The sequence below is a fragment of the Geospiza fortis genome, unplaced genomic scaffold (assembly GCF_000277835.1).
Source record: "Geospiza fortis unplaced genomic scaffold, GeoFor_1.0 scaffold40, whole genome shotgun sequence".
Lineage (NCBI taxonomy): Eukaryota > Metazoa > Chordata > Aves > Passeriformes > Thraupidae > Geospiza > Geospiza fortis.
The window spans coordinates 12,414,778-12,430,720 of record NW_005054297.1 but is presented as its reverse complement, the minus strand read 5'-3'; the positions used below and the strand labels follow the sequence as shown (position 1 = coordinate 12,430,720).

The 15,943-nt window shown below is 39.0% G+C and overlaps 1 protein-coding gene across 2 annotated transcripts; it reads left to right on the top strand.

Annotated features, from left to right (window-relative positions):
- Nucleotides 1-876: 876 nt before the first annotated feature.
- Nucleotides 877-14,123, top strand: LOC102040016 (tyrosine-protein kinase TXK). 2 transcript variants are annotated; one of them, XM_005415643.3, is made up of 14 exons: nt 877-944; nt 1,162-1,264; nt 1,451-1,656; nt 2,586-2,648; nt 3,299-3,353; nt 4,182-4,261; nt 5,600-5,727; nt 6,868-6,942; nt 7,866-8,037; nt 8,745-8,961; nt 9,896-9,960; nt 11,978-12,096; nt 12,555-12,712; nt 13,993-14,123. In XM_005415643.3, exons 1-14 carry the CDS (start codon nt 877-879, stop codon nt 14,059-14,061), a joined length of 1,578 nt encoding a protein of 525 aa, XP_005415700.1. In that variant the 3' UTR covers nt 14,062-14,123. The 2 variants fall into 2 exon arrangements, with proteins under 2 accessions (XP_005415700.1, XP_030921889.1); XM_031066029.1 differs by having other exon boundaries at nt 1,448-1,656.
- The last annotated feature ends 1,820 nt before the right edge of the window (nt 14,124-15,943 follow it).

The following is a 15,943-nucleotide window of genomic DNA, read 5'->3' as shown; positions in this document are numbered from 1 at the left end:
GAAAGAGTACAGGACTGTAACTGCTGCAGCTTAGCTCAGTCTGCTCTGGGAACACAAACTGGGGAAGGTATGTCTCAGCCTGTGCAGGAGTGGACCAAGTGTCAACCATTTATTTACCTCATTCTAATCTTAATGCCTTCCAACATATTTAATATCATATCCTCTCTGCTGCATATGAGATTGATTGGATTGGTTTCTCTCTAAATTTTTCATGTCTGTGATGATGTATCCAATGTATTTTGGATTTTAGAAACAATTTTATAAAGAAAGATTATCAGCCCCTTGATGTGCAAGTGTAAAGCACATATTCTCTCTGCACTTCAAACCTAGGCTAGTGCATTTACTGTATTAATGGCTGCAACTGAAACAGGAAAATCAGTATTAGTTTAAAGAAGTTAATATAGTGTGGCTCCTTTAATAAACCTCAAAATAAAGAAAAGCTTGTCATGCAAGTCTGGTTTTGTATTTGGCCTGAATAATCTAAAAATTATGTCAGTGCTGAAGGGGACAGTTCTCCATCTCCTGTCCCTGACAAGATTCTCATCCCCCTCATTGCACTAGGTAGAGCTTGTGCAGGGTGGTGTAATCAGTCAAATCAGTATGAATTTGGCTGATAATGTATCTTTTTTATTATTTATTTTTGCTGATTTAGTGAGCTGATTTAGCTCATACATATAGCCTCATAATTGCCAAAACATTGTAAGGGAGACTGTGGTAGGAAAGGTCTGCTGGGTTTGGTGGCTGCAAATTCAGCTGTAATGATTTGCTAGATATCTCACAGCAAGACAGAGCTAACAGTGGGTGTAAGCACACAGGATAGTCCTTAATTCTGTAAGTTTTGTGAGCAAACAAACAGGAATACTGCAAATATGGAAAATGTTCTTGTTCACAGATCACACCATCCAGTCTGTTTTCTGCTGCTGCTGCTGCTCAGTGCAAGAAAGGTATGTGAAATGTTTAAACTTTTCAGTAATTAAATATCTACACATAAAGGACTTCTTAAAAATCCCTATTTGCAGTAGAAGAGCAAATATGAGGAAGTTTAAAGACACTGTAGTCTGCATATGCCTAATGAAGGAAGTCATGGATGGCCATGGATATTTTTATGTGGATGCTTACAGGTAAGCATTCACACCAATTCTTCATGTTTTTCAAAATCAGAGAAATGAGAACAAAAGTGAACCTGGAGCCTGACACTGTCCTGGTGACCCAGTACTCTGCCTCACAACCAGACGTTTCCTATGAATCTATTTGGAAGTGTGGGGTAAGTAATATTTTGGCAAGTGAAAAGAGAGAATTGACACACAGTGGCTCAGAATAAGCAGGGGAGTAACTAGCTCTTAAGCATATGAAGTTCTTTGTTGCAAAAATATTACAGAGTATCAGTAACTAAGCAATCTATATTAGAGAGAAAAGACTAGTTATGAAAAATACTTTGATTTTTCAGCAGCACAAGAGACAATTGCAATTTAAGGACAAGCCATTACCTCCTCTGCCTCCTGAGGCCTTTGAAGACGACACGGACAAACCCAGAGTTATTGCACTCTATGACTTCTTTGCTAGAGGGCCTTTAGATTTACCTCTCAAGAAATCAGAAGAATACATTATCCTGGAACAGTATGATCCCCTCTGGTGGAAGGCAAGAGACCAACATGGGTAAGAGAGAGGGCATCTATTTCAATCTCCCTACACAGAAAGAAAAAAGCCTAAAGCAACCTGTGCAAAAAGTGGGCAGATAGAATGAGACTTATGGGGCTATTTAAGAAAGGGCTTGAAAGTGTTCAACTGTATATGAGGCACACAGAATGACTGGGCAGACTTTCAACTGGGCTTGGTACCTCAGAAATTGGGAATTCAGAGTTAAGCCCTACACTCAGTAAGTTCCTGAGCAACATAAGGGTGTTTGAAGACCATGTGAATCACTGGGCTCTGAGCCATGTGCAAATCCAGCTTTCCATATTTCAAGTGCTCTACAATGGAGTGTGTACGTGTAAAACTTTATGATACCATAGAGATTATGAAGACATACCTGAAACATAACCTCTTCCCCAAAATACCTGGTTATTTTAGAGAGCTAGATAACTTCTATTAGAATGCTTTTCACACTTATGTTTGTTTTGTGTTATTCCTCTTTCTCCTTTGCATTATCATCAGTATATCCTGTACTCTGATATTGGGAATAGTTGTATGTTATATTATAACCAAAAGTATACTGAGAACTATTTTGAACATACAAGCAAGCACACGCTTTGTATTTCTTCATATAGGAGGCTTGTATAGGCCAGAAATAAAGATGGTGGCTTCTGGTTGAGAAGAAAAATATTTTTTTTTTCCTAAATCTCGGCCTATACCATCTACCTTTTTCATCTGAGTAGCCATCCACAGTCATGGGACAAAAAGGTTGTGCCTGGGATGAAAGGACTGGGATGAAAATTTTTATTCAGTTCTAATGCTGGAGTTCAGCATCCAGCAACATAGCCCGCAGGATAAGCAATCTTTGTAATTCAACAAAAGGATGATGTATATCTTAATCCTACTTATCTTTTACACCATACTATAATATTATCCCCAATATGTTGTTTCAGGAATGAAGGTCTAATTCCCAGCAACTATGTTACAGAGAAGAAAAGCAATTTAGAAACATACAAGTAAGTAACTTTGAAAATTATAATTGGGCTTTTATTTCTAAGAATGGATTGCAGAAATACATTTTAATGTTTGAGCCTTCAAACTTTTATTAGACATGAACATGTTTATCAAAAGCTTTCTTTTTTTTATATACAAAACATTACTCTTTAAATGAATTTACATTCATGTAAATGAATCATAGTGTCAGAATCTAGGTTTTTCCTGTTTCTGTAGACCCAATGCATAATGCTTCTGTATTCTGATCTTTGCCTATTGTGATCATGTAGCTAATTCCAAGTACTATAAATTTAAATTACTGGAGAGAAGATTAAAATTCTGAAAACTTGTAGAGAAGAAAGGCTTGACACATCATCCAGGACTGTAAATTTCATCATGGTTTGGCATAACTTTATTTTTTTCCCTGGGGTTTCTTTTTCTTTTTTTTCTTCTTTTTTTTTTTTTTTGAGCTAATATTTAGTCACAGTAAATTGGGGCCAAAAAGTTCTAAAAGAAGGTCTAATAAAACAATTCCAAATTAAGACATGTTCATATACAATGATAGTTCTAAACATGTTTTTGACTTGGAATAATGCAAGTACTAAACTGTGAAACAAAGCAAACATTCATTTTTACTGGCTGAAATTAAGGATAGGTTATGTCCTTGTTGCAGGTGGTACTGCAGAAACATGAACAGAAGCCAGGCAGAACTTCTTTTGCACCAGAAGGTAATTCAGCTTACACATAGAGCTAACAGTACTGAAAAAATACCTATCAGTAGAGGCATCAAGAGCATTATCACAGTCAAATCAAAATCTGTTTGGTATTCTGCGAGAGAAAAGTACATTTTAAGATTTCTACCTTAAAAGGAAAAGACTTTCTGGTGTAAGTGCAAAGTGCAGACTATCCAGACTTCACAAAGCTTTAAGTTGTAGCCCCAGCAAATTCTATGTAGATTTTCCATGCCAGATAAATCAAATTATGTGCCTTACTGTGCTTGTCTGTTACATTAGACATTAAAAACTGAAATCCATGTAGTAAGCTAATTAGCTCTAAGTTTAGCAGAATTTAACAAACCACTGCATCTTCCTTAAATACAGAGCAAACCATCCACATTGCACTCTACCCCCTGTCAGTTACCAAGGTGCCTACCTCAGTCAAACTCATTGGGTCTTTGCTCAGGCCCAGGGCAAGAAAGACCAAGGAAGAACATCTCAGAAAAAATTGTTTTAACTGGATTTTTTTCCTAGCAATTTGTACAATTTGATTTTTTAATAAGTTGAAACATTTTCACTACCTCACACTCCTCACACCAAAGAGTAGGATTCAGCTAAATTACTTATCTCTAAAAAGTTTCCCGGCACCTGTTATTTTCTCTTGGTTTGTTTTGCTCTGCCATGTACCTGGCTATCCATTCCTAGTCTCCACTTCTTGATCTTCCTCCCAAATAGTCATAGGTATTCTACAGAATTTGGTAATCAGCTGCAAGTCCTGTCTCAAGGGAGCATTACTGAAGCTCAAAAGCATAAAATAACTCTACTTGGATTTCTTTTCAGCCCAAAGAAGGTGCCTTTGTTGTCAGGGATTCAAGCCGGCAGGGTCTTCTTACGCTGTCCATGTATTCGCGGGCTAAGGGGTGAGTTCCTCTGAATGGTTGGAGTTTGAATCAAGTGGTGATGGAAAAGCTTCCTCCAGACTCCTCAGAATAACTGGCTAGGTTGGACATGCAGTGCACAGGAGCAGAGAACCACTGGGATGCTGTTCATGCAGAGTTAATCACCCTGTGCAGAAAAGATCAAGGTGGGCGGTGGATCTGGGAGTCAGTGTGCAAATGTCCTGGCAAGACAGGATTACCTGCACTCATTGAAAGTCTCAAATGATCTGTGGAAACCGTGCCACAGCCTTTGGCCACTGCACCAAACTGTTTCCTTTCTCCACAGGCTCTGTGCACTGTAAATCCATCCCAGAGTCTGCTGTGCTCAAACTTCACCTGTTTGTCTCCCAAATCACCTCAATCCTACTGTTCAATCTTGCTTTTGCTGGACAACAGCCACAGGACTCACACTTTCCTGCATCAGGAGCAATCACCTACAGAACTGACTTAACCTATTTCAAACTGTCTCATACCCTTTTCTTCAGCCCTCCCACATCCCCCTGTATCAACTGTGTCTGCTTTCCTTCTCTCCCTCTTACAGGAAGCCAGAGGTGAGAGCAGCTAAGGCATTGCTGTTACCTCCACCCTCTTCCTCCCTCCCTCCCTCCATTCCCTCCTTGGAAACCTGGGGCCAGCCCTCCCCACCATCCCTGTGCTGGGGACAGACTCCCAATTTCTGTAAGGCTCGGGTAGTGTTTCTGACAATGACTCAGTAATGCAGACTGTATAATGTCTCTGTATTCTGAGCTCTGCTTGCTGTGTCCACAATTTAGAGTACTAACCTTCAGCAACCACCAGCCTGAAATGCAAACTTAACTGCTTAATTTTGAGTGTCACAGAAGCAGGGATAAGCAGACAGCAAAATACACAGAAAGCAAAAAAGACAGATAATGCAAAGAAATACAGAAAAACAAAGATATCAAATAAAAGCTCCAGTGAAGACCCTTTGAAGAAGTAGAACTGAAAATTTAATCTCATGCTATACATGAATATGTGTTTAAGTTTTTTGGGAGAAAATGCAGGTAATTTGTAACATTTTAATTTCAAGAGGTTGTATTCAAATAAATGTTAAATGAGGAGGAAAAATTCTTAAGCACTGTGGCTATTCTTATGAATGCATGGATACAGGGGTAAAAAATATTTGGGCAACAAAAGTCTTTTTTTTTTCTCTTGAAACAGTGTCCCAGCTAGACACAGCCATTCTAAGCTGAGAACTGTGTCCCAAGTTTTCAGATTTGTCTACGTTTTCATAGTGAAATTTAAGCAGATTTATAGTATAAATTATTTTTACTGAAAGTTCTAATGCTTTGTTGATTTCAGAAGTCATAATGGAAATATTCTACATTATCAAATTAAACAAAATCACTCAGGACAATATTATGTAGCAGAAAACTATGTCTTCTCATCTGTTCCTGAACTCATCGAGTATCATCAACACAACGCTGCAGGTAATGCATGTGAGCTGGTAATGGTTTTACATCTTTTTCTAATAGCTTCCTTATAAAATCTGACACAAGTGTTTTTAATGCTAATGAATTCAAATATGCCTTGTTTCTTGCTGCCAAAGTCATAGCTGTCATGTGCATATACCATGAGGGAAGTGAAACTACCAAACTTGCCTACATGTATTAAATGAGTTTAGCAAAAATAAAAGGCTGCTCTGTATTCTCTTGGTTCGCATTTGACTGAATGGGACTTGGGTGTAATTTGATCATAATTCTTTCTTTGTCTATGACAAGGACCAGCATACATGCAATCTAATAAAAGCAGGAGCTATGCTGTGCATCAGCAGGCAGCGTTGTACTGATTTTGAAAAAAACCCAACCCATACCACAAACAATCAAGGGCAGAATTAGTTCTTGTGTTCACAAGGACTCTCTAACACTGACTTTCTGCTTACCAGGGTTAGACACCTCTAACTGTTGGCTGATGGCAGATTTTTATAATTTTTAGCATGAAAAATATCCTTCACCTTGGTTCTGCCCATCATTTTAATACAATATAAAATGGTTTTACTCTGAATGAGGGAAGATGGGAAAACGACACAGAGATCCCTTGCACTAGAGAGGAGGATATGGGAATGGACAGAGCCTTTTGCTGGAGGGAGGAGAATTGTAGGAAACACTTGTAGCAGAATTGGGCCTAAAAGTAGTAGTGGGAAAAATCAATGAACTCAGGGAGTCCTTAGTGAGGGATGTATTCACTAGTACTCTTGGCTTATGAATGCAAAGAAAATAAATGAGACACAAACATATTTCAAACCCGAGAAGTCATGAGACCCTACTCAGGTCAGTGATACACTATTTTAGAGTCCATTTAAGCTCACTATCATGGTACAAAAAACCAAGATTATTAGTGTTGGCTTTATGAAAATAGAAATACTTCCATAGTCAGGGCCCTGTTAAATAGTCTTTCTCCATTTCTCCTCACTGTAGTAATTTTATCTGAGCAAACTAGGCAAAAATGACTTCAAGAAATAAGACACTTACATCAGATTCCAAATAGTTTTCTTTGAGAAGAAGTATGATATAGCATATTTTTAAATTAAGTAATTGGTCAGCAGAATAATGTGGCTTTGTCCCTGACAGGTCTTATCACGCGTCTCCGACATCCAGTGGGATCAGATGGATGCACCTCACCAGAAACCGCAAGATTGAGTTACGGTAAATTTTTTATCTTCTTTTCAAGGAGAATTTGCTATCTACCTAGGCAATAATGTAGCTCATATTCACCCAGCTTAATAATTAAGTTTTATCAGTGAAATTCTTTGATAATACTAAACACATAAACAGTGTAAGGTGTCAGTACCAAATGAGACACCTGACTCAGCTGCTTCTGTGACTGTTGTGCTTCTGTTACAACCACCAGTGCATTCAGATATATTTTGACTTTTCTAAGCAAACCTAAGTCTCAAATAGACGTTTAATAGCTTTTGAAAGGCTATTTGATTTTTGTAAATGCTTAGGAAACCAAAATTGAAACCTGAAATTCATATTGTTTATGGAGAAGATTTTCTTTGTCAGTTCTGCAAGTTTTAGAAATAAGAATGGAATCTTATGTGGTATTAAAACAAACAGGCAAGAAATGCCAGTTTTGTGTATATAGATTGGGAACCTCATGCCATCTATTGGACAATAGGAACCTCCAAAACTGAGTATCTTTCATGTTCCCATGAATCTCATGGCTTAATATTTCTGGAGGGTTGAGATATTGTAGTTATTACAATAAAGGTAGCCAGTGATTATTTCTGTAGATATACAATCCATCTGGAACTGGTTTGGAGCTAAAAATATCACATATCATAGTGCCAAAAAAGTTCTCATATGTAATCAAAGCTAAACACTTGCCTTATCTTCAAGCCTCAGACATTCCTACATTAAGCAAAATTACTAATCGCATTCTTTAAGCTGCAAAATAGTATTTGTATTTAAATATATATGAGCCAGTAAAAAATTTCAGATATTTAAAATTCTTGCTATAGCTGATGAACAAGCATGATGCTTTGCAGTGCTCATGAACTGCCATCAGCAAGGCGTGGCTCCTGGAGCATGGCTGACTCTCCTGACATTTTGGGTTGCTTTTGCAGAGGAGTGGGGATTAAACCCATCTGAACTGCTGTTACTGAAAGAACTTGGGCGTGGGCAGTTTGGAGTTGTTTATCTTGGTAAATGGAAAGAGACTATCAAGGTTGCCATCAAAACAATCAATGAAGGCGCAATGTCTGAAGATGATTTCATAGAGGAGGCCAAACTGATGATGTAAGTACAAAGGCTGTTCTGTCTGTTTACCAAGAAATAAGTATAACCTAATTCCATTTCAAACAGACAAAGCAGTTTGATGGGAATGGTGGTTGTGTGGGACAGAAAGGCTGATGTAAAGGACTGAACCAAGCTGATGCAGATGCTTCCTATGCCCAGACTCTTTCTTTAGAGTGTGCCTTGCTTTGTACTGTGGAGCTCAATGGGGAACAAAAGTTCTGGTAAAATGTAAATGTGCTCCTACAACTATTCTTTAATCCTTAACTCAGTGTCTCTAGGAGCACTGCCACAGCTTCTACCCAACTAAAGCTTTTGAGAAACTGGATTACCATATCTGCAAATTTTGCAAATTAGGGAAGTATCCACATGAGGTCTTGGCAAAGGCCAGAAGAGATGAACCCTTGCAGGGTCAAAGCCCCTGCCTGCAAACCAAGTGTAACTAGACCTTCCCATTTTGCATCAACCAAATCAAGCTTTGCATTCACTGGATTTGTATAACTGATGAAGAATTATGAGTTCACAGAGTGAACTTTTTGTAGAAAGTTGTAGAGAGAAAAGTGCTAAGTGCTGGGAGAACTCTGAGGACAGCTGAATAGGAAACTCTTCATGAAGTAGTGAAAAATTTTTTCAAAGCCATCACGAGAATCAAAGGTTTAGTTACCTGCCAAGAACAAATATTAGCCTGTCTAAAATGTGATTTTAAACAGGAAACTCTCCCACCCAAAGCTGGTCCAGCTGTATGGAGTGTGCACACATCACAAACCGCTCTACGTTGTGACTGAATTCATGGAAAATGGTTGCCTGCTCAGTTACCTGCGGCAGAGGCGGGGGAAACTCGGCAGAGACGTTCTCCTGAGCATGTGCCAGGACGTTTGTGAAGGGATGGAATATCTGGAAAGAAACAGTTTTATTCACCGTGATTTGGTAAGTACAATAGGTTTTCTGAGGTTCTTTTCAAATATTTGCAGTAGAGAATGTGCTGTTGCATTTTATGGGGCACTATGCATCCTGTAAGACTTCAGCCCTGCAGGATCTAACAGGGCAAACCCAAACCTTTCAGCTGTTGTTTTGCCCATGGACAGCTCAAAAAACTGCTTGAGAGAAGCTTTTCCTTTGGAAAAACCCCTTGAGAGCTCAGAGAAAATTAGGACATTGACATGGAACTATCTGGTATTATGACATCTTAATGTGAAAATGATTAGAACACAACGAAAATCACAGCATTACAAAAGGTCAGCAACAATGAGAATTTTAAAAAATTGAAATATTTTTCTGTCTATATTTTTTTGGCTCTCTACAGCCATTCATTAATGCTGGGATATATGAGTGGCTTTTCTGCCCACAGGCAGGGAATTAGAGGAAAGGAGTCTGTTTCTTTATTCCTTGATACTTTTCAATGCTCACATTTGGATGTAGAGAGGAAATCTTCCTCCTCTCCTACCTAGTTGCATGAAGAAATGTAAAATATTGAAAATCACCAGGAAGTTCCTGTTTTCTGTAATGAAAACATCACAAAACAAATTTAAAAATTTACACTAATTGTCCCTAGTGTTGATGTTCAGGAAAATATCTGGTTGGATCATTAGACTCTGCAACCTAAAAGTCTTTCACTGTTAAAAATATGTAAACATATTGCAAGTCATACTACAAGCATATAAGTTGCTAGGTGCTATGTATGCGTAACTACACAATAGTAAAATATGTTCACTGACTCAAAAATTCACTAATATTTTTGACCCATATACTAATCACCTTTCAGATATAAACAGCATGATCTAGAGCAAATATAATCAGCTGCTGTATTTCTCTTAAAATTCTTTAGCACAGATTTCAGATATGTTTCTCTCATTTTCCCCAGGCTGCAAGAAACTGTTTAGTCAATGAGGACCACGTGGTTAAAGTATCTGACTTTGGCATGGCAAGGTACGAGGCCACTGACAAAGGTTTTGTGAGCACCTATTCTCAGACAGCTGCAGCATGATCTTTAGTTAACCTCACTGCTTGCTTCACTGGTTTGGGGAATCCCACTGTGGGTAATTTTTGAATCCTGATGAAAATTGTAATGTTGTTTAACCACTGTACCATGATCTGGATGTCGTGTCCTCCTCTTGCTCTTGGTTAGTGCAAGATAGGTAAACAAAGTGCCAGGTAAACTTCAGAGTTGTTTGTGGACAGAGAAATGCCCAGAATGCACAGGGCAGCCAGAAGCCTGAAGAAAGAAGTTCCCCAGCTTTGCTGAGCAGGATGGAGGTCAGAAAGTCGCTAGGGACAGAACTGGAGCTGGTGCTGACCTCTGGAGGCAGCGGTAGCTGAGTAGGTGAGGCAGGATGCAGGGAGGACCATGTGGGTAGGAAGTGTGACACATGCTGCTCTAGAAGGGAAGTGGTTTTTCTGTTTAGTGATAGAACCAGCCAAAGTGAGGAAAGAGAGCACTCTTAACTCTGACAAGCACCAGCCTGAGAAACAGCTCTAGCCTCACAGACTTTCCTCAGAGGACACAGCTGAGCTGGCCAAATGACTGAATGCTGCCCAAAGGGGATGTCTTCTTTCTTCTTTCCTCTTGCAAGCCCAGCACAAAACCTTCCACTTTTGTGTTTTAATGGCTGGTTTTTCTGTGGGTTAGCATTAGGAGGCAGATGAGCTTGAAAGACAGTCAGTGGCTCTGAGTGTCAGTGGCTCTGAGCAGAAGGTTGTGGCGACACTTGTGGCTGTGAGTCGTTAGGTCAGCACAGCCATGCTCCTTCAGTTTTGCCTCCTATCTCTAACCTCAGGCTTACAACACCCTAGCAGTTTATAGCTACGGACTTGTTTTTCAAAGGGCTATCCTGTACCATGGTTGTTCTGCTCCCCAAAAGGGAAAGGTCAGTATGAGTGCTCTGGACTTATCCAGATGAATGAGAAAATACAGTAAGACCAAGGTGGCTGTCAGGCTCCAGCCTAAGAATAATGGACCTGCAAGGCTCACTGTGACCACAAAGTGGAGATCAGTGGTCTGGCTCTAGGACTCACTATCCTGGGAAGGATGTGGAGATGTGATGGGAGCACAACCTAATTATTCAGAGCTCACACAACAGCTACTACAGGCTATTTTGTACTGCTATTTCATATGTTCCTTATTCAATAGCCTCCCATGTTTCTGTGCCTGCACCAAAATGAGAAAGGGAGGCAAAAAGATTATTAACTTCAATGTGACCTCCTTTAAAGGGTGCTTTAAAAAAATTACCTTTATTCTTTCCCTGAGAATAAATGTGTACTGCATGTCTGTGATCTGCTCAGGAACATTAATACTTGGAAAATGTGCCCAGGGTTAATAAGGATGTTGGGATCAGCCTAGCAGTCATTTAAAATGTTGCCCTATAAATGCCTGCATTAGGCAAATAATTTCATTTTATCAGGGAGGTCAGCTCCTATAGGCTTGGGGAAAAACAATTACTTTAGTGCACCTACAAGAACTGCTGCCTTGAATGTGATGAACATTTCTTTGTGTGTTGCTTTGGTAACAATGTCCCTGATATGGCATCTGTGAAGATGGACAGCAAGAGCCTTATTTGGGTAGAACAAATGGTGGAAAAGGTGGATCCTTTTAAAAAAAGGCTAATTATTTATTGCTGCTGATTTCCCTGCCCATGGTGAAGTGATGTGTCTTATTAATATACACCCAAAAGATGAGAATAATTACCATCCTGTCACTCTTATGCTTGTATCAAAATGTTTTATTCTGACATTATTCTGATGAATAATCCAAATCATTCATTTAGACAAAAATGTCTTTAAGTGCATTGCTATGGGGTTTTTTGTGTCTGTGCATTTTATACTAAAATAGTATATAGATATAATAGATATACTTTTGTTTCCAAATTGATACTATTTTTCTGGAATTCTAAACCATTTGTGCAAATGTCACTCATTCAAATATATGTGGTTTCCTCTTATTCTTTAGATATGTCATTGATGATGAATATATCAGCTCTTCAGGTGCCAAGTTTCCAGTCAAATGGTCATCTCCTGAAGTCTTTCATTTCAAAAAATATAGCAGCAAATCAGATGTCTGGTCATTTGGTGAGTTGATTAGGTGAAAGGGCAACCACACTTCCCTAAAACTACTGATGTGATTTAGGAAAGTGTAAATTTTTACCCATGCTACCTATCTGAAACTTCAGCCCTTCCCATTTTTCAAAGTTTGCTTATGTTGGACAAATGGATTTTTCATTCGGAAGGTTCTGCACCTAAAAAGTAGATTTTGACTGAAATGTGCATTTCTGATGAGTCCTCATTAGCCAAACATATTCATCTGAATTTCATGGACCATCACCTTAGCTGACTTAAAAGAGAGCAGAATTATATTAGTTGAAAATTGTTTGGGTTGTATCCTTCATTCAGCTCAGGCTGCCTGTATTTTCATTCATTTTTCAACACATAGAAGAATCAGGAATGTTTTTTATTCTCCTAATTTTGTTGAAAGCTTGTGGGTTTGGCATCTTTTGTTTTGTCCTAAACCTATTTTGGTTCACTTCCAGGTGTACTGATGTGGGAAGTTTTCACAGAAGGCAAAATGCCTTTTGAAACCAAGTCAAATGCTGAAGTTGTCCGTGAGATTTCTCAGGGTAACCGACTTTATCGACCACATTTGGCATCACATCCTGTGTACAAAGTCATGTACAGCTGCTGGCATGAGGTTTGTTCCCCTTGGTTTTTTTTCCTGAGGTATTACTTTGTTCTTAATTTTAAACATGGATATAAGAGCAATCTTAAAAGATCAAGGCATTAAATCCTTGTTTCACATCTGTGGCATTCTCAGCATTTCTAACTGTTTTTCACAAATCACACCAAAGTTTACAAGCCTCTGCTTCTTTTGACTGTTGCAGCTGAGAAATACAGAGCACATTATCAGTACAATAGGTCTAGAGCATCTCCGGGTTGGAATATGCCACTGCTGTCCTGTTTCTCTGCTGGGTACAATGTGATACCTTTTTTGTGCCTTTGTATTGGTTTCTCTAGATCTGCTCTGAATGATAACACATTCATACACCAAGTGAATATGCCCACTAAATGTAGATTTTGAAACCCCTTTTTCAAGTGTATATCAGTATTTCTGTACATCAGGGCAGCTCCTAAGGCTGCCCCTCTTTCACCCTGTCCAAGCTGATTTAGTACTTCATGTTCTTTCACCATTTGTCCATCACCTATTATTTCCTATATTGGTAACAAAACACTGATTTCCTCAACTTCTCTATCTGATTAATCCCTTAAGGGCCCTCCTTCTCTAGTCTCTAGAAGAAATTAATCTTTATTTTAGGTTAAAAGTCCTTTCAGAAGAGCTTTGTGTGCAATTTTTTTATGTAAAATTGTGGGCATACACAGTGAGTAGCTGGGGAATCTTGTTGCTACCATTTTCTCCTTTATCTCCCACCTTACTAGTCTGAATAAAATTTTTAAATCCTGAGTAAAAAGAAAAAGCTTAAGAGATGGAAATCTAAATTGCATCCAGCTTGCCAGCTTACTGCAAACATCCATTGGGGTGCCAGCCAGCCGAGAGGTCATGGGGAAGAAGTTCTCTTTCCTGTCTGCCACCGGACAGGAGTTTGCTCCATACTGAGCTGCAGCACTTCAAATCATACAGCAGTGAAGATCCTTTTTCAAAAACGCAGGAAGCATTCCTGAGTACCATGTTTTCCTGACTGGTAGGGCTTTCCATAGACCTACTGCAGGGAGAAATTCCATAGGAATTCTGATCCAGAATTGCAATAAGTATAAAGAAATTTCAGGAATCTTTTTACAAGTGTCTGTGCTCATGCTGCTGGTGTCATGAATAACAGATTTTTCTTTTTCTCTAAAATTACAAACCTGAGTTTTTTTTAAGTGTTATCTCATATGTACTTATATCCAATTTCTGAAGTCTGGTACTGTAATCAACCAATCTGCTAACACAAGTTTATCCTCTGCTTTTCTTTTCAGAAACCTGAAGGACGTCCTACTTTTGCAGAGTTAACAGTGACCCTCAGAAATCTAACAGAGATGACATAATCACAGATTTTATACCAATATACTTCCTGAAAGGTTAGCATTAAGCATGCCACTAATGAAGCTGGTACAGAAAACCTCAACATTTTGGAGAGGTCTCTACCTAAATCACAGTACCAGCATCCTGCATATTGAAGCAGCTGTTTGGTCTTGGCACAGTTTTTCTTATTTCAGAAAGATACTCCAGGACACTGGTTTGGGACTCTCAAGGCTTTGTTTTCATGGTTAGGGAGAAAAGTCTGTCTGAAAAGCAGTAACCAAGCCTACTCACCTTATAGATATTTTTATTCATTCCTTTGTTCAGAGTTACACTAATTCTTGCATCAATATTACATTATTTATACTTAATATGACTAATGCACTGGGGAATGCTGATTGGCAGAGCAAAAATGACGGAAGAAGCTCTGATAAGCTCTGGCTAGGTCACTTTTAAAGGCAAGTCCTTGTGTACTGCAGAGCATCCAGCCCTGGAGAAGCAGAGCAGGGCTCTGTCCACGGGAGCAGTGCCCACACGTGTGCCTGGACCCACTACTTGGACAAAGCAGTGCCTCAGCCCTCCCCTTGCAAATGGCCAGGATGGTTCATGAGCAAGTTAAAACTGCAACCTGACAGTAAAGCTCAGATGGATCCCACGATACCTTACATGGACACGTCTGTACCCCTACTTCTTATGTTGTTATTCACTTTTAATTTTAAATTTTAACTATGGTCAACACAAGTATGTTGTAGAGAAGGAAAGGTAGATGGAATTCATAATTATTTAAAACAAAATAGATCATCGCAAATAAATATGTTCTTGGAAATATGTGATTGCATTGTGAATTATTTATAGGCAAATACATCACAATATTTAGTTTTAGGGCTTTATAGACAAAGTATGTAGAACATGCTAGATAAAGAATGAGTTCAATTTAATTTTTGTCACAAATTGAGTCACAGTTTAATTTTTTATTTCCAAATATAAAAAATAACTGTAACATTAAAATTAAATATAGAAAACCCCACAAAGTTTGGAATTTCCAACGGATGATGGCATCTCATAATCAAATATAGTCCTAGCAGTAATCAGTCATCTTTACTACAATAGTATTTTGATGGTTATCAACCCTTGGGAAAGGAAATTATTAGTCCCAGTGTTTGAACATTTGGGAGTACCTTCAAACACACTTCTGAGGTATTTCTGCATCAAGTAAACTATGATATTCCCATTATTTCATGTAATTTCTCAGAAGAATTGATGTCACTGTTTACTTTCATAATCAATTTATTTATGAGCATTCAGCCCTTTGTCAGACCTATGACTGAATGCAGGCCTATAACTGTTGTGGTTTAACCCAGCCGGCACCAGTGCCGCGCAGCTGCTTGCTCACTGCCTCCGCCCCGGTGGGACAGGGAGTCAGAAAGTAAGACTTGTGGGTTGAGGTAAGAACAGGTTATCAGCTGAAACAAAGTAAAATGTAACAATAGCAATAGTGATTAAAAGAAGAGAGAAAGAGGACTAGAACCAAGAGAAGCCAGTGATGCCCAGTACCAGTGCTCACTCCCTGCTGACCGATGCCCAGCCCATCCACAGGCAGTAACCAGCAGCCCCCAGCCAACTTCCCTTCCTCTCCCCCCCCAGGTTATACATTGATCATGACATTCCACGGTACAAAATAGCCCCTTGGCCACTTCAGGTCAGCTGTCCTGGCTCTGCTCCCTCTCAGCCAAGACTGAGACAACAACACAGTATACACATGGAGCTCACCCCAGTTTATGCCCAGGTCACAGAAGTACAAAGCTTTTCAGCAGATGATGCACTACCGATGTGAAATTCAAGCTCTCTCCACAATATAAAGTAGATGGGGACTTTGAATAATATATGAGACATCTTTTTAAGCAGCTC